This window comes from Oncorhynchus mykiss, chromosome 13 (assembly GCF_057628025.1).
Source record: "Oncorhynchus mykiss isolate SJ-2025 chromosome 13, ASM5762802v1, whole genome shotgun sequence".
In the NCBI taxonomy this organism is placed as follows: Eukaryota; Metazoa; Chordata; class Actinopteri; order Salmoniformes; family Salmonidae; genus Oncorhynchus; species Oncorhynchus mykiss.
This window is the reverse complement of record NC_143034.1, coordinates 10,750,184-10,773,757: the sequence shown is the minus strand read 5'-3', so window position 1 is coordinate 10,773,757 and position 23,574 is coordinate 10,750,184. Positions and strand designations below refer to the sequence as shown.

Sequence of the window (23,574 nt, the reverse complement as noted above, 5' to 3'; positions counted from 1 at the left end):
GAATCCATTCATTTGAAGGGGTGTTCACATACTTGTGTGTATGTTTATATATAGTTTACCTAAACATTATATTTAACAATTTTAAAAGCTGTTACTGAAAGCCTAAATGTTTCTGTTCTAGATTTAAATCTTAATTTAATATGGTTCCACCAGGGTGATAAATCAAAGTGAGCAAAGCACGAGGTAACGACCATCTACATCACAAGCATGAGGTGAGGAGACAGTTCCGATGTGTTTACAAGCTAAACAATATAAATAACAGGTGAACGTAAATATAAAGTTGTTGATGAGGATTAATGCCACTAAAATGGAACTAAATAAGGTCAGATTAGATTTAATGAAAACTATTTCAGGATATTGGGGCAACATGGACTCCACTACAGTATTTGAGAGTCAGTGGTAGTCACATTGGAATCAATTAGATTAATCAAACTTTTGATATTGATATTATTAGTAATGAAATCTCATTTATGTTAATTCATTGAAATTCAATTTGGAGACAAACATTAACAAGTCATGTCATGGGAGAGTGGTGCTCCTGGAAGTGGGAGGTGCTAGTGAGACACAGACACACAGAGGTCTCTCAGTCAATCCATGTCCTTTCCCAGAGTGGTCCATAATTAACTTTTGCCTGGTTGGCACTTCCAACCAGATATAAGGAGGCTGAGGCCCCAGCATCCATAAGTCAGATACCTTCTTCCTCTGTGGTAAGACCTCTACACCTCCTTAGATTTTTAAATGTATCTCGTCCTTGCACTCAGCATCTGAGGCAGTAGCTAACTGCACTATTTGAATTGACTTCTGTAAGATTTAACAATATTAAATCAAGTGGCATTACAAATAATGTTGTTTTATTTATGTGTTTTACATAAAATCTGAGACTTTCATTTACAGTCAGAAGTGGTGCTCCTGCACTTGAAAGGGTGTTCTAGAATGTAACTGGGTTTTATGGGAATTTATTTGAATTCCTGACAGAATGTGTAGTAAATTGAGTTGGTGTTCTAGAATGTAACTGGGTTTTATGGGAATTTATTTGAATTCCTGACAGAATGTGTAGTAAATTGAGTTGGTGTTCTAGAATGTAACTGGGTTTTATGGGAATTTATTTGAATTCCTGACAGAATGTGTAGTAAATTGAGTTGGTGTTCTAGAATGTAACTGGGTTTTATGGGAATTTATTTGAATTCCTGACAGAATGTGTAGTAAATTGAGTTGGTGTTCTAGAATGTAACTGGGTTTTATGGGAATTTATTTGAATTCCTGACAGAATGTGTAGTAAATTGAGTTGGTGTTCTAGAATGTAACTGGGTTTTCAGGGGAATTTATTTGAATTCCTGACAGAATGTGTAGTAAATTGAGTTGGTGTTCTAGAATGTAACTGGGTTTTATGGGAATTTATTTGAATTCCTGACAGAATGTGTAGTAAATTGAGTTGGTGTTCTAGAATGTAATTGAGTTTCACGGGAATTTATTTGAATTCCTGACAGAATGTGTAGTAAATTGAGTTGGTGTTCTAGAATGTAACTGGGTTTCAGGGGAATTTATTTGAATTCCGGACAGAATGTGTAGTAAATTGAGTTGGTGTTCTAAGATGTAACTGGGTTTCAGGGGAATTTATTTGAATTCCTGACAGAATGTGTAGTAAATTGAGTTGGTGTTCTAGAATGTAACTGGGTTTCAGGGGAATTTATTTGAATTCCTGACAGAATGTGTAGTAAATTGAGTTGGTGTTCTAGAATGTAACTGGGTTTCAGGGGAATTTATTTGAATTCCTGACAGAATGTGTAGTAAATTGAGTTGGTGTTCTAGAATGTAACTGGGTTTCAGGGGAATTTATTTGAATTCCTGACAGAATGTGTAGTAAATTGAGTTGGTGTTCTAGAATGTAATTGAGTTTCAGGGGAATTTATTTGAATTCCTGACAGAATGTGTAGTAAAGTGAGGTGGTGTTCTAGAATGTAACTGGGTTTCAGGGGAATTTATTTGAATTCCTGACAGAATGTCTGGATGTGTAGAAAATGAAAGTTACCAGTTGCACCTGTAGTTGAATTTGACATGTAATGATTGAGTTAAATGTTTTCTATTTCTTTAGGGGTTCAATGACAAGGCTTTAGACTTGTGGGTTTTCACAACACTCTCATGTTTCACAGGGTCCTCCAAGAAGTACACATTCATCTGTAGGAGGGGGAAAAGAAGGTGAGACATGGTTTCAGTCTTCACATAAAAAGTGATGAGAATATTCTGTTAGAGATACCGCTCACCTAACTCTGTTGACTGGGGAGGAAGCACCACAGAGTCAATCATGTTTCTTGTTTCATCTCTTTCCTAGTTATCCGTCACCATGAGTACGGACGCTGAGATGCAAGTCTACGGCAAGGCTGCCATATACCTTCGTAAGTCTGAGAAGGAGAGGATGGAGGCACAAGCCGCACCCTTTGATTCAAAGAACGCGTGCTATGTGACAGACAAGGTGGAGCTGTACCTTAAGGGTCTGGTCACTGCCAGGGCCGACGGGAAGTGTACTGTAACAGTCACGAACCCTGACGGCAGTAAGGAGGTAAGTCTGATCTGAAAAGTATTCAAGTTCAAGTTTGTGCAATCACTCTAATTCTTGAAAAGTCAACTAAATGCAAAAACCAACTTCCAATGTTTTTTGTAAGCAGAATATAAACTTCAAAGACATACATTTTAATGCTGCTATTTAAAAATGATATGTAATTTCAGTGGGTGATAACTAAGTAGTTGGATTAAATGTGGATATGCATTTTTTTAAAGATTTAACATGTATTTAATGAGCAAAAATCATTCAGTCATGTCCACTTTGATCTGTGTGTAATCTAGATTTCTGACTGTTTCAGGAAGGAAAAGAGTTCAAAGATGCAGACATCTATGAGATGAACCCCCCTAAGTACGACAAGATTGAGGACATGGCCATGATGACCTACCTGAATGAAGCCTCTGTGTTGTATAACCTCAAAGAGCGTTATGCAGCATGGATGATCTATGTAAGAAACCTGCACATACAAACACACACACACATGAAGATAATAAATACACACATACATGAATGGTAGAAACCAAAACATATCAATACAGTAGACCCACATCAGTATACCAAAGTACACCCACATCCTCACATAAATCCAGGTAAAAGTCCATAATGACTTTACTAATACCCTAATTTAATCACTTTCATCCAGACCTACTCTGGGCTCTTCTGTGCCACGGTGAACCCCTACAAGTGGCTCCCTGTGTACGACGAAGAGGTTGTCAATGCCTACAGAGGGAAGAAGAGGGTGGAGGCTCCACCCCATATCTTCTCTGTCTCTGACAACGCCTTTCAGTTCATGATGATTGGTACGATATCTCATGGATGGATGGATGGATGGTTGTGATGGATGGATGGATGGATGGATGGATGGTTGGATCAATCAATCACATTTATTTATAAAGCCATTTTTACATAAGCAGATGTCAGAAAGTGCTTATACAGAAACGCAGCCTAAAACCCCAAACAGCAAGCAATGCAGATGTAGAAGGAAAAGCCTGAAACCCAAGACACCCTAAGAAAAAACCTAGAGAGGAACCATGCTCTGAGGGGTGGCCAGTCATTTTCTGGCTGGAGATTATAGGAGTATATGGCCATTAAGGCCATACAAGATGTTCAAATGTTCATAGATGACATGCAGGGTCAATAATTATCACAGTGGCTGTAGAGTGTGCCATAGGTCAGCACCTCAGGAGTAAATGTCAGTTGGCTTTTCATAGCCGAGCATTCAGAGGTCGAGACAGCAGGTGCGGTAGAGAGAGAGAGAGATAGGGAGAGTCAAAAAACAGCATGTAGCACATCAGATGAACAGATCAGGTTTCCATAGCCGCAGGCAGAACAGTTGAAACTGGAGCAGCAGCACGACCAGGTGGACTGGGGACAGCAAGGAGTCATCAAGCCAGATAGTCCCGAGGCACGGTCCTAGGGCTCAGGTCCTCCTCCGAGAGAGAGAGAGAGAGAGAGAGAGAGAGAGAGAGAGAGAGAGAGAGAGAGAATGCTTAAGTTCATACAGGAACCAGGAACTAAGACTAGAATTTCACTGGACTTAAAGGTCGAGACCGAGTCGTCGTCTTTCACGTGGATAGACAATCCATAAAAATTGAGCTCTATGGATGTCCATAAGTGTACATAGATCTCAAAGTCCATAAGTGCTAATGGATGGATGGATGGATGGATGGATGGATGGATGGATGGATGGATGGTTGGGTGTAAAATCAAATCAAATCCAATTCAAATATGCTTCAGAGTTTTCTCATCTAGGTTAGAACAGTTTGCTGGGAATGTCAGATTTCAGTTTCCATGAATGGAAAATGTTCCAAAATTAAATTCATGCGCATGCAATAATACCCATAATGTTGCTTGAGTATGATAAGCAATATGTTTTTTGGTTCCAGATAAGGAGAACCAGTCCGTCCTGATTACGTAAGTTGTTTACTAAAATGTCACTTGAGAAAGTGTTTCTATTGTAATAAGTTGTGTCACTTAATGTGATGAAATACATGACATTATGGAGAGATTAGAGCATCAGGTTATGTGTAATAACGAGTCGATGAAAGGGATTATTTGTTAATGACTTATGTCAGAAAACAGGTTAACAGTGTATTTTTCTATACTATTTCTTAGTGAAAGCCAATCTGACACTCAAACATGTAACTAAAATCCCTCTTTCTCTGTCATATAAACCAGCGGAGAATCCGGTGCAGGAAAGACTGTCAACACCAAGCGTGTCATCCAGTACTTTGCCACCATTGCAGTGTCTGGGGGCAAGAAGGAAGCAGACCCCAACAAAATGCAGGTAGGTTGTTCTTATGTTTGACTTTTAATCACATTTCAGTTTGGTTTTCTGAGCAAACTTTTTTTCCAGCTGTGAATCATGTTTCAAGAAATTTGTTCAAGTCATAGAGAAAAACAAACTTTACCACTTTTCCAGTTTCTGAGAAACGTGTGTTTGTCTCAATCAGGGGTCTCTTGAGGATCAGATCATTGCAGCTAACCCTCTGCTGGAGTCTTACGGTAATGCCAAGACAGTGAGGAACGACAACTCGTCTCGCTTTGTAAGTATGAAGGGCATACTGTGGAAGTTACCTTATATTGGAAAAATATTCCCTATAGTGATGTTAACAACTGTCCAACAAACTGTAACATTTAAAGAGGTCTATCAAAGTAAAATGTTTATTTATTTGTTGACCTATTTCTAACCCCCATGCTCTACTACAGGGTAAATTTATCAGGATTCACTTCCAAGCTGGCAAACTGGCTAAAGCTGACATTGAGACCTGTGAGTTGGTTTTGATTGTTTCTCAATGCTTTAGTAAATGTACACAGATTATTTTTAGGAGATCAAATCATCAAATTTGATTTCATCTTGTGTTTTTTTTTCTCTCTCTCTCTCTCTCTCTCTCTCTCTCTCTCTCTCTCTCTCTCTCTCTCTCTCTCCCTCCCTCTCTCCCTCTCCCTCTCCCTCTCTCTCTCTCTCTCTCACTCGCACTCGCACTCTCTCTTTCACCCTCAGACCTGCTGGAGAAGTCCAGAGTGTCCTTCCAGCTGCCTGATGAGAGAGGCTACCACATCTTCTTCCAGATGATGACAGGCCACAAACCTGAGATAGTTGGTACGACAAAGTAGAGTTTTAGGGGAAATTATTCCCACCCCCATCTGTGGAACTTGTTAAAAATATTCATAGTCCACACTAATAATACCATTACAATGATTACATCCAAGGTAACAAGGCATCTAGACACGGGTCAGGTCTCTGGGAAATATCTATCAAGTAAATCACTGTGATGCACTAGTCCACAAGTCTCAGTCTCCTCTTTATGCTATTCATTATATACTACATGTATCATTGAGTCCATCTATTGAGTCAAGGAGGGAGAGATACTGTAAAGTTAGAACAGAAGAATTCTAAGAGATTTACCTGACAAGCTGTTCTCTGTTGTCCACAGAATTGGCGCTCATCACCACCAACCCCTACGACTTCCCCATGTGCAGCCAGGGTCAGATCACTGTGGCCAGCATTAATGACAATGAAGAGCTGGATGCCACAGATGTGAGTCAAACAAAGGGTTAACCAATCTCTAGATAGGGAATGGGTAGGACCACCATACACACTGAATGTGGTGTGAAATTCCAACTTGGTGGCAGCTGGGAATGTTCATGTATGTTTAAGTTTGATTCTAAATGCCTTGTGTTAGTTAAGCATGTGCCTCAAGGAACTCTTCATGCCTTCACACTTCGCCTTGAGGCACATACATGTAAGACATTCACAAGAGAGCGCCACTAAGTGCCCTGTGGAACTGTGTAAAACTCATTTTGTGCTGCCATCTACTAATGTGTTGGCCAAGAGTCAAATCTATCCATCCCATTTGTTCTGCAGTGAGCAGCACAGAACTGTAGTGTAACTGACCAAACTACCGTTCAGTTCATCTCTGTTGTACTTCCTCTTTAATGCCAGGATGCCATTACCATCCTGGGCTTCACTAATGAGGAGAAGCTTGGAATCTACAAGCTGACAGGAGCTGTAGTGCACCATGGAAACTTGAAATTCAAGCAGAAGCAACGTGAGGAGCAGGCCGAGCCAGACGGCACAGAGGGTGAGTCCCACTCATAGACAGTGCCACATGAAAGTGTAATGTAAATGATCATTATTAACGGTGGTTCCTGCATGTAACCAATACCTTCACAAGGTTTACTTCTCTCAAAGCCTGAGACCTTGAAACTGAGATACTCCTCTTGGTTCCCGGAGCAACGTTTTAGGCGTACTGCCAAATTGCTTATACAGTGATAGTGAGTACAATCAGTCACTCGCACGAACCCAACAGAATTGGTAATAAGAAAAAGCGGCATTGATCTGAAAACACACAAACATAAAACGTTCCAGCACATTCCCTCCTTTTATCACTTCCGTTATAATTATTGTAACATGTTAAGGTGAGCATTCGATTATGGTTTTAAACTAGGAAAGGAGGTTGTATCAAAATACTTCTATAAAAGTAAGTGCAATCAACACATAAAATTACACTTTATGACACTTTATGACACTTTATGACACTTTATGACACTTTATGACACTTTATGACACTTTAACTTTATGACACTTTATGACACTTTATGACACTTTATGACACTTTGACACTTTATGACACTTTCCTTTCAAACCCTTCATTCTGGGTTGTACAATCTAACTTATCCTTATTCCAAAGGTCTAAAACTTTTAAAACCATTGTAGTTGAATGGTTTAACTTAAGACCTTCCTTTTCATACAGGTACACACATGCTTCATTACATAAGTTCATTTATGGAAACATAATACACGACAGGGCAGAACTGGAGCTTTATATAGTATATTCATATGATATTTCTAGCATTAACTTTGTTGTTGTCTTATACTGTCGCCAGTGGCATGTTAGTGACACATCAGTATCTCAATTTCTAGTCTAAATTACTAAATAACATTTCAAAGTGTGCAGACCCCCACAATCAACCTAATACCCCCAAATAAACCATTTTGGACAATCCTAAATCAGTTGCAGGTAACGGTTGACCGCCCCCTTCTCCCTCCCAGCACTCATTCTTCTGGCGTCTCTTTGTTTTCTTCTTAAGATAGCGTAGCAGTTTATCCTCACGATGGTACACATGGAACTCATGCCTGTCAATGTGGATGGCCCTTGATAATGTCCCGATTTCAATATCCCCAAGCAGATGAAACTCTCACCTGAGAATCACAACTGTTCAAACCATTTGAAATGTCAAAGAGAATTACAACTGTTTGCAAATTGGCTTATGCTCCCCCTATCATATCGGCAACCTCATGGCAGAGTTACAAGGTCAGGGAGTCAGAGAACAGCAGACCAAATCTGGTGAGATGTGTATTGAAGTCAAACAACAACAGCAATACACTACTTACTAGCATTTACCAGCATTTACATATTATACTGAAATCTCACCCAGTGTCTCTAGCCTTTGAGTGATCAGGCCTCACCAGAAAGTCAGAGCAAAGGTCATTCAACATCATTAAGTGAGTGTTCTTTCGCCTTTCAGAAGAACACGAGTTATCAGTTTCCTTCAACTAGGACATCTTTCCTAGTAGGAAAACCCTCTCAATCACTACTGCTAATACACATGGATCACTCTCAAACAATGTTCTGCTTTTACCCCTATTGTAAGGTTGAGAAACAAAACAAACATGATAACTTTCTCCTCATTGGAAGGCATTGTTTTCATTTTAGTCTAACAATGTTACTCTTAATAAAGAAGGATTAGTTTACATTGAGTGTTCGCCTTTAGTGGAGAATTTCCATTACAAAAGTCATGCAGGAGAGTTTTTGGAAACCAAATTCCAAACTCCAGAAATTATTTCAAATGATGAATATGGGAGAAAATCAAAACTCACAAAAAAAGTTATCCAGACTATTTTGTCAGTGTGACATCAGAAACAAGCGATCTAGTGTCCCTGAGTCTGTTGTTGTTGGTTCTCTCTCCAGTGGCTGATAAAATCGCCTACCTGCTGGGCCTGAACTCAGCTGAGATGTTGAAAGCTCTGTGCTACCCCAGAGTGAAGGTTGGCAACGAGTATGTGACCAAAGGACAGACTGTGGCTCAGGTAAGACTGCCAAACACAGCATCTAAAATGTTCTGAGCACCGAAATTATTTTGGGGATGAGTGCATTGCTTTTTTAAAATTGTGATGCTGTTTATCCCAAGGTCTTATCACCTTATCACCAGACATGGTCAATAGCTAATGTATTAATTTGAGGTATTTTCATTGCAGGTTAATAACTCAGTCAGTGCTCTGGCCAAGTCCATCTATGAGAGGATGTTCTTGTGGATGGTCATCCGTATCAATGAGATGTTGGACACCAAGAATCCAAGGCAGTTCTATATCGGTGTGCTTGACATTGCCGGGTTTGAGATCTTTGATGTGAGTATGAGACCAGAACAAGACAATTAGTTCTGATTGAGATGGATTACAACCTTGTATGATGAAATGATCCCTTTTAAAATTTCATCAACAGTACAACAGCATGGAGCAGCTGTGCATCAACTTCACCAATGAGAAACTGCAACAGTTTTTCAACCACACCATGTTCGTCCTGGAGCAAGAGGAGTACAAGAAGGAGGGAATTGTCTGGGCCTTCATTGACTTCGGCATGGACTTGGCTGCCTGCATTGAGCTTATTGAGAAGGTAAGATGTCTGTGAAGATTGTAATGGACCGCAAAAGCAAAGATCATAGTGAGCCCTGTGTGAGACATTATCACAGTGGTACAACGTATCTGACTGTTGAGAACTTAATATGTTTCCTATTATTTGATCTGTAATCTGCAAATAGAATGTTTACTAAAGGAATGAATGTGATCCTAAATGGAAATATCACTAATTTGATATACATCTCTTTTCTTAAAGCCATTGGGCATCTTCTCCATCCTTGAAGAGGAGTGCATGTTCCCCAAGTCTTCAGACACTACCTTCAAGGACAAGCTGTACGCCCAGCATCTTGGCAAAACAAAGGCGTTTGAGAAGCCCAAGCCTGCCAAAGGCAAGGCAGAGGCCCACTTCTCCCTGGTGCACTACGCCGGAACTGTGGACTACAACATCACTGGCTGGCTGGAGAAGAACAAGGACCCCCTGAACGACTCAGTTTGTCAGCTGTACGGGAAGTCAGGAGTCAAAATTTTGGCTGCCCTGTATCCACCTCCCCCTCCTGAGGGTAAGACTAGCATCACGTCACAATATTTAATTAAGCGCTAGTTACAACTCAGACCCAAATGTTCTTTACAGGTCTTAGAATGTATCACAATTTCTCAACGTTTATTACTAGGTTGATTTACTCATAGACTTGGTTAATTTAATCATGTAGTAGGTCTTATTTAACATAATCTCATTGGCAGCATTTGCCTCTAGATAAGTGTGAAGTTAACCAGAGATTCTCTGGTTTATAATTAGTGTGTTTGCTGAAGACAAGACCACTCTAGATTTCTTACATACTCTTTTTATTATTCTATTTATTCCACCCGCTCTAGGAAATGTACTTTTCTAGTCATCTTTAACTTTTCCCCATTTTAACAGATAAAGCCAAGAAAGGAGGCAAGAAGAAGGGTGGTTCCATGCAGACTGTGTCCTCCCAGTTCAGGGTGAGCTTTTGAAATCTGCATATTCAGTCCTTTAAAAGGTGCATTGATTAACATAAATGATGTCTGAGAAAATGGTTTGTAACCCTCTTACAGGAGAACTTACATAAGCTGATGACCAACTTGAGGAGCACTCATCCTCACTTTGTGCGCTGCCTGATCCCCAACGAGTCAAAGACTCCAGGTACAAGAAATATTGAGTTAAATATGTCATCTTATCAGTACAGTATCAGTAACCTCAACAATCCCAATCTTTAACCTGTTTATTAGTATTAAAAGAGACTTGTTTTGTTTTACCAGGTCTGATGGAGAACTTCCTGGTTATCCACCAGCTCAGGTGTAATGGTGTACTGGAGGGTATCAGGATCTGCAGAAAGGGCTTCCCCAGCAGAATCATCTATGCTGATTTCAAGCAGAGGTACACAAACATAAATGCACACAAGCTCACAGATCTGCTCCAAGGATAAGCTTACCTTTTACGTAATATAACCAACCTACAACTGCACATATGTAAATAATCTATCTTTATTCAGGTACAAAGTACTGAATGCCAGTGTCATCCCTGAGGGCCAGTTCATGGACAACAAGAAGGCTTCTGAGAAGCTGCTTGGGTCCATTGATGTGAATCACGAGGATTACAAGTTTGGACACACCAAGGTCAGTCAAATACCCCCCAGCAACTTCTGACTGGAGAGATTTTATATGGTTTAATGGGTTTAAATTATCATAGAAGTTGTGTTTTGACAACTATGTTGTCAACTATGTTTAAAATGTTAAACCTCTCAACTTTACCATATAAAATCTCTCCAGGTGATCTATCCATCCTTTTGTTCTTTCTTCTTCATTTAACTAATGGAAAAGGTGGAAAAACATTGTAGTGTTTTTCTTCAGTCCTTCATCACAAGTATAGAAGAGAATCTAAACTCATTATCATGTACATTGTGTTAGAGTGGTATGGCTGCAGTTATCTGCATCTGTGTACATTATTAATATACAACTGTACAATAACTAACAACTTAGAAACAACCTATCCCATGGTTTGTTTGTAACAGTTGCAAAGCTTATGTTTAAATCAATCTAGTGGTGTTGTTCCCCTCTTTTGATTCAAGCCTTTCTATCTGTGGTTCCATTGACCATGTTAACCTGTGTCTCAGGTGTTCTTCAAAGCCGGTCTGCTGGGTGTCCTGGAGGAGATGAGAGATGAGAAGCTGGCCTCTCTGGTCGGCATGGTCCAGGCTCTCAGTCGTGGATTCCTCATGAGGAGAGAGTTTAGCAAGATGATGGAGAGGAGGTGAGGAATAGTAGACATCTTGGCAAAGCTTTCTGTCAACCACCTGTATCTAATGCATTATGATTACATACTATATATGCTGTGAGTTGTTCAGAATGAGAAAGTACATCTTCTAATGGTCTACTAAAGCTTATGGGTTAATTAATTTAGTCCAGAAATGGATGTAGCAACTAAGGATTCTAGCTTTATAGCTGCAGTTTGGGATTTGGCTGTTCAATTGTCATTTAAATGTGTGGTATTTACCTTTTAATTCTTGAAGAATATAAAATGCATCATGAGCTTAGCATAACCTGTCAGTCCTAGCATCTAGTCCGCTATCTGTGAATTTAGGAAGCCCCCTTCCTCAGCTGTAAACAAACAGTGGCAGGTGGTTCTGTTTTGTTGTTCATCTAATCCCATCATCTAATCACTCACCGTGTAAACAAACAGTGGCAGGTGGTTCTGTTTTGTTGTTCATCTAATCCCATCATCTAATCACTCACCGTGTAAACAAACAGTGGCAGGTGGTTCTGTTTTGTTGTTCATCTAATCCCATCATCTAATCACTCACCGTGTAAACAAACAAAGACAGGTGGTTCTGTTTTGTTGTTCATCTAATCCCATCATCTAATCACTCACCATGTAAACAAACAGTGGCAGGTGGTTCTGTTTTGTTGTTCATCTAATCCCATCATCTAATCACTCACCATGTAAACAAACAGTGGCAGGTGGTTCTGTTTTGATGTTCATCTAATCCCATCATCTAATCACTCACCATGTAAACAAACAGTGACAGGTGGTTCTGTTTTGTTGTTCATCTAATCCCATCATCTAATCACTCACCATGTAAACAAACAGTGGCAGGTGGTTCTGTTTTGTTGTTCATCTAATCCCATCATCTAATCACTCACTGTGTAAACAAACAGTGGCAGGTGGTTCTGTTTTGTTGTTCATCTAATCCCATCATCTAATCACTCACCGTGTAAACAAACAGTGGCAGGTGGTTCTGTTTTGTTGTTCATCTAATCCCATCATCTAATCACTCACTGTGTAAACAAACATTGGTGGGGGGGGGGGCATTTTGTTGTTCTTCAGGTCACAGAGTGTAGCTTTAAGCATGTCACTCACCATGTCACTCACCATGCCACTCCATCCTTTCTGTCGACCAGAGAATCAATTTACGCCATCCAGTACAACATCCGCTCATTCATGAATGTCAAAACCTGGCCATGGATGAAGTTGTACTTCAAGATCAAGCCCCTGCTGCAGAGCGCTGAGACTGAGAAGGAGCTGGCCAACATGAAGGAGAACTATGAGAAGATGAAGACAGATCTGGCCAAGGCTCTGGCCACAAAGAAGCAAATGGAGGAGAAGTTGGTGTCCCTGACACAGGAGAAGAACGACCTGTCACTCCAAGTCGCATCTGTGAGTGAACAACTACCCTCATATGGACACATTTACATACACATGAATACACACACACACACACACATATGAACACACTGTAAAGTATGTTGCTGGCTCACACATGTTTAATGCCCATGTTATATATTGTATATATTTCATGAATGTCTATTAATTTGCTCTGACCTTTTTGACTAAAGTGTATATTTTGATACAGGAAGTTTGGTCGCTGAATTTTTTTCTCCTGTTCTGAAATCAGGAAGGAGAGAGTCTGAACGATGCTGAGGAAAGGTGTGAGGGGCTCATCAAGAGCAAGATCCAGCAGGAGGCCAAACTCAAAGAGACGACCGAGAGGCTGGAGGATGAGGAGGAGATCAATGCTGAGTTGACTGCCAAGAAGAGGAAGCTGGAGGATGAGTGCTCTGAGCTGAAGAAGGACATTGATGACCTGGAGCTCACCCTGGCCAAAGTGGAGAAGGAGAAGCACGCCACTGAAAACAAGGTCTTGTGTCTTGCCATAGACAGTCTAACCAAACAATAATCAACTCAAAACATAGCTTAACAGCATTGGAATTCAAGTTGTATTGTGGGAGCAGGAAAAATGAAGACACAATAGTAGAATTTCAGTTGTGGGGTACTCCCCACATTCATTGTATGTTCTGCTCCCCTTCATTCATGACTTACATTCAGTAGACTGGCAGGGTGAACACTGACATCTAGTGTTGAATCTATAGTACAGTCAATTTTGATGAATTTTTTTATCTAAATGAAATGAATGCAATATAAAACAAACTAAATCTCCCCATTATGGTGAAGTGTATTTATGTTGTGGCCATTGACAGGTTAAAAACCTGACAGAGGAGATGGCGTCTATGGATGAGAGTGTTGCCAAGCTGACCAAGGAGAAGAAAGCCCTCCAAGAGGCCCACCAGCAGACACTGGATGACCTGCAGGCAGAGGAGGACAAAGTCAACACTCTGACCAAGGCCAAGACCAAGCTGGAACAGCAAGTGGACGACGTGAGTGGAGTTTGACATTTTGGCCATGATAGTATGTAAGATTAAATTATCTTCAGTTGTTTAGATTTTAACAATATATGTGTTTTTATCTTCTAGCTTGAGGGTTCTCTGGAGCAAGAGAAGAAGCTCCGTATGGACCTTGAGAGATCCAAGAGAAAGCTGGAGGGAGATCTGAAACTGGCCCAGGAGTCCATAATGGACCTGGAGAATGACAAGCAGCAAGCTGATGAGAAAATCAAGAAGTAAACACAAACAAATGACTACAGTATTACCTGCTATAATGGTTGTTCTTGACTAATTATTGTAATTATGAATTAGCATTCTATTCAGTAAGGAAAGTGAATGGTATAATACTCTCCCTTTACACTATCGAACCAAAACCAACTCTGCAATTTACCTGTTTGTGTTTCTTAGGAAGGAGTTTGAGACCACCCAGCTCCTCAGCAAGGTTGAGGATGAGCAGTCTCTGGGAGCTCAGCTGCAGAAGAAGATCAAGGAACTCCAGGTACAGTACAGGATATAAGCTCCAGTACAGAAAAGCACAGACTTGAATCATTTCCTGAAAAACATTCTTCTGGTAGCACACATTTCCAGGTGGCTTCTGACAGCTGAGTAGGTTGGAAGATGGTGGTTCTGAACATTGTGGTTCTGGTTCCTGCATGGGACACTGTCTACTGAATATATTAGTGTAACTGGGTTTTTATTAAACACATTTATGCAAAATATACATACTATTATTATTTTGTGAGGTTCAATTGTTTCAACTGTATTGTAGTGTTCATCCCCCTGCTCCTACCCCTGTTCTAGGCCCGTATTGAGGAGCTGGAGGAGGAAATTGAGGCTGAGCGTGCTGCCAGGGCTAAGGTTGAGAAGCAGAGGGCCGATCTCTCCAGGGAACTTGAGGAGATCAGCGAGAGGCTGGAGGAGGCCGGAGGCGCCACTGCTGCTCAGATTGAGATGAACAAGAAGCGTGAGGCTGAGTTCCAGAAGCTGCGTCGTGATCTTGAAGAGTCCACCCTGCAGCATGAGGCCACAGCCGCCGCTCTGCGCAAGAAGCAGGCCGACAGTGTGGCTGAGCTCGGGGAGCAGATCGACAACCTGCAGCGCGTCAAGCAGAAGCTGGAGAAGGAGAAGAGCGAGTACAAGATGGAGATTGATGACCTCTCTAGCAACATGGAGGCCGTCGCCAAGGCTAAGGTGAGTAGTGATGTTTTGATCAAGCAGTGTTGAGGGGGGTCAACTACATTACCATTCAAGTGACCTGAAGTTGACAGGAGTCACATATATAACGTAATGATGGAACATGTTTCACTAACAGGGCAATCTGGAGAAGATATGCCGTACTCTTGAGGACCAGCTGAGTGAGCTCAAGACCAAGAATGATGAGAATGTTCGCCAGGTCAACGACATGAGCGGACAGAGGGCCAGACTCCTGACAGAAAATGGTACCATCAACAATGAACAACAAGCCAATGCTTTCCTTCAGCAAATACAATACCGTGTTGGGGGCTGTATCAACATAATTTATACTGCACAATTCACCACCTAACATTGCCCTATGATACCTCAGAATATATTTTCAATCTTAGAAAACAGTGACCCTATTAACAAGATGTCCCTCTGTCCCTGCAGGTGAGTTTGGTCGCCAGTTGGAGGAGAAGGAAGCACTGGTGTCTCAGCTGACCAGAGGCAAACAGGCCTTCACCCAGCAGGTGGAGGAGCTGAAGAGGGCGGTTGAGGAGGAGGTCAAGGTAAGGGACCCAAAAAGGACTCCAAGTCCACAGAGTTTATACCTATATCTTCATATAGACTGTGACTATGCCACCCTCTGAGACTCCAACCGTCTCACCACCCTGAGAGAATTCTACTGTCTCTCCACCCTCAGAGACTTCTACTGTCTCTCCACCCTCAGAGAATTCTACTGTCTCTCCACCCTCAGAGACTTCTACTGTCTCTCCACCCTCAGACTCCTACTGTCTCTCCACCCTCAGAGACTTCTACTGTCTCTCCACCCTCAGAGACTTCTACTCTCTCAACCCTCAGAGAATTCTACTGTCTCTCCACCCTCAGAGACTTCTACTGTCTCTCAACCCTCAGAGAATTCTACTGTCTCTCCACCCTCAGAGAATTATACTGTCTCTCCACCCTCAGAGACTTCTACTGTCTCTCCACCCTCAGAGACTCCTACTGTCTCTCCACCCTCAGAGACTTCTACTGTCTCTCCACCCTCAGAGACTTCTACTGTCTCTCAACCCTCAGAGAATTCTACTGTCTCTCCACCCTCAGAGACTTCTACTGTCTCTCAACCCTCAGAGACTCCTAATGTCTCTCCACCCTCAGAGACTTTTTTCCATAATTTGTTTGACAATCTCGCTAATTATTCTTTGCCTTTCTCTCTCACAGGCTAAAAACGCACTGGCCCACGGTGTTCAGTCTGCCCGCCATGACTGTGACCTCCTGAGGGAGCAGTTTGAGGAGGAGCAGGAGGCCAAGGCAGAGCTGCAACGCGGCATGTCCAAGGCCAACAGTGAGGTGGCTCAGTGGAGGACTAAGTATGAAACTGATGCCATCCAGCGCACAGAGGAGCTGGAGGAGGCCAAGTGAGTCGCACGCAACAGAAAAACTCAGATATGGTGTGGATGGTGAGGGTGGTAGGGGGCTCTGACAAAATGTTACATCAATATGTATTGTAACATATCTTTCACACCATAAAACCGACCTCTGTTGTCCTATAGGAAGAAGCTGGCCCAGCGTCTGCAGGATGCTGAGGAGACCATTGAGGCGACCAACTCCAAGTGCGCCTCCCTGGAGAAGACCAAGCAGAGGCTGCAGGGAGAGGTGGAGGACCTCATGATTGATGTTGAGAGAGCCAACGCATTGGCCGCCAACCTCGACAAGAAGCAGAGGAACTTTGACAAGGTGAAAATGAATTAACCTATATTTTTTATCAATTGTATAATTCTTTCTTATTTCTAATTTAATAACGCTTCATCTATGACTTCTCATGAAAATTCCATGGATTCTCCTAGGTTCTGGCAGAGTGGAAGCAGAAGTATGAGGAGGGCCAGGCTGAGCTGGAAGGAGCTCAGAAGGAGGCTCGCTCTATGAGCACTGAACTCTTCAAGATGAAGAACTCCTACGAGGAGGCTCTGGATCATCTGGAGACTCTGAAGAGAGAGAACAAGAACCTGCAACGTGAGCATTTGAGAACAGTTCTATTTGGCTCATATTTGACTAGTGTTTTGAAAATGGAGGGAACTGTAATCATCAACTTTAGTTTTACAACATTTCAGAATTGTTATATACAGTGTAATTTGTATATATTTTACTTGTAATCGGTATTCCTTTGAACATTCCAAATAAGTGGTCGGCGATTCGATTTGCAAGATCCAATGAAGAGCTATTAATTAATTTACTGTTAATATGATTTAATGTCAAATTCAGCACATTGGAATATCCACTGAAACCCCCCAAGTCTAATCTTCTCGTGTGTGTGTGCAGAGGAGATCTCTGACCTGACTGAGCAGATCGGAGAGACTGGCAAGAGCATCCATGAGCTGGAGAAGGCCAAGAAGACCGTGGAGACAGAGAAGTCTGAAATCCAGACCGCTCTGGAGGAGGCTGAGGTACAAACTACAGCTGTTTGATGGGGAAAGCAGTGTTAACTAACCAATGCCAGCTATAGTGAAATACTCTCTGTAATGGAGTTCTTTGTAGTCATATATATTTAATTCCTACATCCTACATGTATTGAACACAATTGGCCTGACTGCTTCTGTTTGTCAAGGGAACACTGGAGCACGAGGAATCCAAGATTCTGCGTGTGCAGCTGGAGCTGAACCAGATCAAGGGTGAGGTGGACAGGAAAATCGCTGAGAAGGACGAGGAGATGGAGCAGATCAAGAGGAACAGCCAGAGGGTGGTTGACTCCATGCAGAGCACCCTGGACTCTGAGGTCAGGAGCAGGAATGATGCCCTGAGGGTGAAGAAGAAGATGGAGGGAGACCTGAACGAGATGGAGATCCAGCTGAGCCACTCCAACAGGCAGGCCGCTGAGGCCCAGAAACAGCTGAGGAATGTCCAGGGACAGCTCAAGGTAAAGGGACTGGGACATCAGGTTCAAATACATGAACATGGAGAGGGATTTGTTTGTGAATCTGTGGAAAATAATAGAACAGAGGAATTGAATAGAGTGAACAATGTGCTGTAGAAAGTTAGGGATACTGGGTAAATTCTTCCCATTGAACATTTCTATCACCCATCCTATCACCTCTACTTCCACAAGTCCTAATGAACGTATGTCATTGTGAACCCCAGGATGCCCAATTGCACCTTGATGACGCCGTCCGTGTCGCAGAAGACATGAAGGAGCAGGCAGCCATGGTGGAGCGCAGAAACGGTCTGATGGTGGCTGAAATCGAGGAGCTGAGAGTTGCTCTGGAGCAGACAGAGAGAGGCCGCAAAGTGGCTGAGACTGAGCTGGTAGACGCCAGCGAGCGTGTTGGACTGCTGCACTCCCAGGTATCTGAAAGCCATTTCTAATGAAACTCAACCAAACAACAAGTTTCAACACATCTTGCTTTAAGAGTTTCCTTATTTCAGCATTGTAAGTTCTCTTGAGAGTCAAACAAATCATCTTGTTTAATCTTCCAGAACACCAGCCTTCTGAACACCAAGAAGAAGCTGGAGACTGACCTGGTGCAGGTGCAGGGAGAGGTGGATGACATCGTCCAGGAGGCCAGGAATGCAGAAGAGAAGGCCAAGAAAGCTATCACTGACGTGAGTCCTTGAATTACATCATCTTGATTTGTTCCTAAGGTCCAATGGTAGCTGAACTGGTTAAGAACAACAAAGATCTTAGAGGGATGTCATGATTGGTGCCAATTGGTGCATAAATTAAACACCAATTTATGCATCACGTTGAAACGACCAGTTAGGAACCAATATACACAGGCAGTTAGGAAAGCAAAGGCTAGCTTTTTCAAACAGAAATTTTCATCCTGTAGCACAAACTCCAAAATGTTCTGGGACACTGTAAAGTCCATGGAGAATAAGGGCCTCTCCTCCCAGCTACCCACTGCACTGAGGCTAGAAAACAATGTCACCACCGATAAATATACGATAATCGAGAATTTCAATAAGCATTTTTCTAACCCTACCCTATTCTATAGCCCTGCACCCCCAACAGCAACTTGCCCAATCCTCCCCCATTTCTCCTTCACCCAAATCCAGATTTCTGATGTTCTGAAAGAGCTGCAAAATCTGGACCCCTACAAATTACCCGGGCTAGACAATCTGGACCCTATCTTTCTAAATTATATGCCACAATTGTTGCAACCCCTATTACTGGCCTGTTCAACCTCTCTTTTGTATCGTCTGAGATGCCTAAAGATTGGAAAGCTCCCACGGTCATCCCCCTCTTCAAAGGGGGAGACACTCTAGACCCAAACTGCTACAGACCTATATCTATTCTACCCTGCCTTTCTAAGGACTTCATAAGCCAAGTTAACAAACAGTTCACCGACCATTTTGAATCCCACAGCACCTTCTCCGCTATACAATCTGGTTTCCGAGCTGGCCATGGGTGCACCTCAGCCACGCTCAAGGTCCTAAACGATATCATAACTGCCATCGATAAGAGACAATACTGTGCAGCCGTATTCATCGACCTGGCCAAGGCTTTCAACTCTGTCAATCACCACATTCTTATCGGCAGACTCAACAGCCTGGGTTTCTCTAATGACTGCCTCGCCTGGGTCACCAACTACTTCTCAGATAGAGTTCAGTGTGTCAGATCGGAGGGCCTGTTGTCCGGACCTATGGCAGTCTCTATGGGGGTGCCACAATTCTCAGGCCGACTCTTTTCTCTGTATACATCAATGATGTCGCTCTTTCTGCTGGTGATTCTCTGATCCACCTCTACGCAGACAATACCATTCTGTATACTTCTGGCCCTTCTTTGGACACTGTGTTAACAAACCTCCAGACGAGCTTCAATGCCATACAACTCTCCTTCCGTGGCCTCCAACTGCTCTTAAATGCAAGTAAAACTAAATGCATGCTCTTCAACCGAAGAGGTTGGCTCCAGGTCATCTATAAGTCTTCGCTAGGTAAAGCCCCGCCTTAACTCAGCTCACTGGTTACCATTGCAGCACCCACCCGTAGCACGCGCTCCAGAAGGGTTATTTCACCGGTCATCCCCAAAGCCAACTCCTCCTTTGGCCGCCTTTCCTTCCAGTTCTCTGCTGCCAATGACTGGAACGAATTGTAAAAATTCACTGAAGCTGAAGTCTTATATCTCCCTCACTAACTTTAAGCATCAGCTGTCATAGCAGCTTACCAAACACTGCACCTGTACACAGCCCATCTGTAAATAGCCCACCCAACTACCTCATTCCCATATTGTTGTTTATTTTTTGCTCCTTTGCACCCCAGTATCTCGACTTGAATATTCATCTTCTGAACATCTATCACTCCAGTGTTTAATTGCTAAATTGTAAATATTTCGCCCCTATGGCCAATTTATTGCTTTACCTTCTAAATCTTACTACATTTGCACACACGGTATAAAGACTTTTCTATTGTGTTATTGACTGTACGATTGTTTTTCCCATGTGTAACTCTGTGTTGTTTGTGTCGCACAGCTATGCTTTATCTTGGCCAGGTCGCAGTTGTAAATGAGAACTTGTAAATGAGGACTCTCAACTCGCCTAACTGGTTCAATAAATGTGAAATAAAAAATAAAAAATAATTTTCCAGGCAGCCATGATGGCTGAGGAGCTGAAGAAGGAGCAGGACACCAGTTCTCACCTGGAGAGGATGAAGAAGAACCTGGAGGTCACAGTCAAGGACCTGCAGCACCGTCTGGATGAGGCTGAGAATCTGGCCATGAAGGGAGGCAAGAAGCAGCTCCAGAAACTGGAGTCCAGGGTGAGTTACCAGCAGGGTGGATTAGGGTGGATTGAAAGACAGTTTGCTGGAAAAGTATTTGATAATGTAAAATACACAGGAGAATTATGTAATGACTTTCTCTCATTTAACCCACCTAGATCAGGAGTTCCCAAATGTTTTAGCATCAGGGACCCCTTTATAATATCAGAACCCAACTCGTACTTTAGAGTGAGATATAAATATTATCCACACAGATTTACTATGACTTCAGCAGTGCATGGTCGGAATAATCAGGTCTTGGCCCCTGGGAAAGAACATTTGACAGTCCCCTCTCTTGGCATCAGAGGGAATATTTTCCCGTTTTAAAGCATAAATTACAGTGCAATTATGTTCAAAACAAAAACATTGGGAACATGTTACTCTTATGTTATGGAATTGAGAAGAATTGGAGCCAAGACCTTCAAATAAAGTCAAGATATACAAATGTATTTATCTAGTTGTTTCATTTAAGCTTGGCGAACTTCGCGAGCCCCAATAAAACAAGCAAACTCGTAATATTAAAACAGGCGAGTGGCGGCCTCTATTGGCCATACTGGTACTGCAACATGCACGACAAAATCGGTCAAATAAAAAAAGAGTCCTATATATTATAACTACAAGAAGAATTATTATTATTATATATATTTTTTTTAAACAATTGTTGGAATAATGTGCCTACCAGTATCCCTGTGAGCCTCCCAGGCCCTTGTTGTACATCTAAGGGTTAGGAACATAAACAGTGGATGAATAATATTACATTGTATTGGACCTTCTAATCTTGTTCCACAGATCCTTGGTAGTTTAAATCTGTTGTTGCTAGCAATATTCATGAACAAATTTAAATGTAAATTCCACTTTGGGAACCACTTGGAAAAGAACATAATGAAAGACAACAATTGTGCCTCCTTGACTGGGTAAAAGACTCTACCTCTGTTTTACAAAGATTTATTTCACCACCTCAAATGCCTACATGTATTTGTTCCACAAAGGTGCGTGAGCTCGAGACTGAGGTGGAGGCTGAGCAGAGAAGAGGTGTAGACGCAGTCAAGGGAGTCCGGAAGTATGAGCGCAGAGTCAAGGAGCTCACTTACCAGGTAAGAGAAAGTGCATTCTTTACACTCTTGACACTAACACAGAGAGGTTTGTGTATAAAACTATACTGACACTGATTCTTTGATGTTTTCCCAAAGACTGAGGAGGATAAGAAGAACGTTGGCAGACTTCAGGACCTGGTAGATAAGCTGCAGATGAAAGTGAAGGCCTACAAGAGGCATTCTGAGGAGGCGGTGAGTCACTGACAAAACTTCATATCCATACAGTTTGACGGGTTGCTACAGCAACAACACATGAGTCAACAATGACAATTGACAGTGCAAGTAATGCCTCCTATTCGTTACCAACTTAAAGGAGGTGGAGTTGAATATGAATTTGCTGCACCAGGGGCTGGTCTAGTGATCGTGCTGGAGGCAGTGGTTTGATCCCCTGTTCTGCCACTCACTTCCTCTGCTGTATCATCTAGCTCCCTGTATACATTGTTATCCTAAATCTTGTATTTTATTTTTTAAATATCTTTAAAAACAGAACATTAATTTGTTGCCTGAAGCTTCAAACTTTAAATGCTGATTTTCTGCTCTCCCTCTCTTTTCCTCACCCAGGAGGAAGCAGCAAACCAGCACATGTCTAAGTTCAGGAAGGTTCAGCATGAGCTGGAGGAGGCTGAGGAGCGTGCTGACATCGCTGAGACTCAGGTCAACAAGCTCAGAGCCAAGACCCGTGACTCTGGAAAGGTACAGAACTGCTGCTAAACCTGTACCTGACTCATGTTCAGATATGACCACATCAACACTACCTATGATTCAGTCTTCTCAGACGTCAATACAGACCTTTTACACACAAATGTATTTAAGATCTCTAAGAATAACATTCCAGGTAAGGCTAAAAAGGAAGGTTAGATCTATCCATATATTTATCATGTTCATTATTATTACTGATCCATTATATTCTATCCATATATTTATCATGTTCATTGTTATTACTGATCCATTATATTCTATCCATATATTTATCATGTTCATTATTATTACTGATCCATTATATTCTATCCATATATTTATCATGTTCATTATTATTACTGATCCATTATATTCTATCCATATATTTATCATGTTCATTATTATTACTGATCCATTATATTCTATCCATATATTTATCATGTTCATTATTATTACTGATCCATTATATTATTTATTTCTTCTTACAGGGAAAAGAAGTTGCTGAATAAACAAGACCAAAGTATTGAAGATCAAAGTCTTACCATTTTCCTGTGTTGCATAAAATATGATTTTCATGGTGAAATGTTGAGCATTGATTAAAAACATGTGGATCTACATACACTTCCTTTGTGACTGTGGACTTATTACTCAGCAAACAACTTTTTAATACCATAATATATTGTACTTTAATTAAAGGAGCGAGCAAAGAGGTAACTTTTCTTGAGGGATGAGGGATGAGGGATGAAGGATGAGGGATGAGGGATGAAGGATGAGGGATGAGGGATGAAGGATGAGGGATGAAGGATGAGGGATGAAGGATGAGGGATAAAGGATGAGGGATGAGGGCCTAAGGATGAGGGATGAAGGATGAGGGATGAAGGATGAGGGATGAAGGATGAAGGATGAGGGATGAGGGATGAAGGATGAGGGATGAGGGATGAGGGATGAGGGATGAAGGATGAGGGATGAAGGATGAGGGATGAGGGATGAAGGATGAGGGA

At 41.9% G+C, this 23,574-nt stretch overlaps 1 protein-coding gene across 1 annotated transcript; it reads left to right on the top strand.

Annotated features, from left to right (window-relative positions):
* The first annotated feature begins 530 nt into the window (after positions 1-530).
* Positions 531-23,194, top strand: LOC110495033 (myosin heavy chain, fast skeletal muscle). The gene is made up of 41 exons (XM_090195009.1): positions 531-707; positions 2,151-2,196; positions 2,330-2,557; positions 2,859-3,005; positions 3,201-3,357; positions 4,444-4,471; positions 4,736-4,844; positions 5,011-5,103; positions 5,267-5,327; positions 5,562-5,660; positions 5,995-6,098; positions 6,504-6,642; positions 8,533-8,651; positions 8,820-8,969; positions 9,064-9,234; positions 9,454-9,757; positions 10,117-10,181; positions 10,275-10,362; positions 10,479-10,596; positions 10,712-10,835; positions 11,333-11,469; positions 12,618-12,873; positions 13,112-13,354; positions 13,695-13,871; positions 13,968-14,113; positions 14,286-14,376; positions 14,679-15,068; positions 15,190-15,316; positions 15,504-15,622; positions 16,275-16,471; positions 16,607-16,790; positions 16,901-17,066; positions 17,373-17,497; positions 17,659-17,967; positions 18,189-18,392; positions 18,525-18,650; positions 20,631-20,801; positions 21,791-21,895; positions 21,992-22,087; positions 22,457-22,588; positions 23,062-23,194. Exons 3-41 carry the CDS (start codon positions 2,342-2,344, stop codon positions 23,080-23,082), a joined length of 5,814 nt encoding a protein of 1,937 aa, XP_090051135.1. The 5' UTR covers positions 531-707; positions 2,151-2,196; positions 2,330-2,341; the 3' UTR covers positions 23,083-23,194.
* Positions 23,195-23,574: the final 380 nt, after the last annotated feature.

Excerpts from the sequence above, each read along its gene's own strand:
- LOC110495033 (XM_090195009.1), top strand. The coding sequence starts at position 2,342 with ATGAGTACGGACGCTGAGATGCAAGTCTACGGCAAGGCTGCCATATAC. Across the intron at positions 16,472-16,606 it reads GAGGAGCTGGAGGAGGCCAA|GAAGAAGCTGGCCCAGCGTC; the intron begins GTGAGTCGCACG and ends GTTGTCCTATAG. Across the intron at positions 16,791-16,900 it reads AGCAGAGGAACTTTGACAAG|GTTCTGGCAGAGTGGAAGCA; the intron begins GTGAAAATGAAT and ends GGATTCTCCTAG.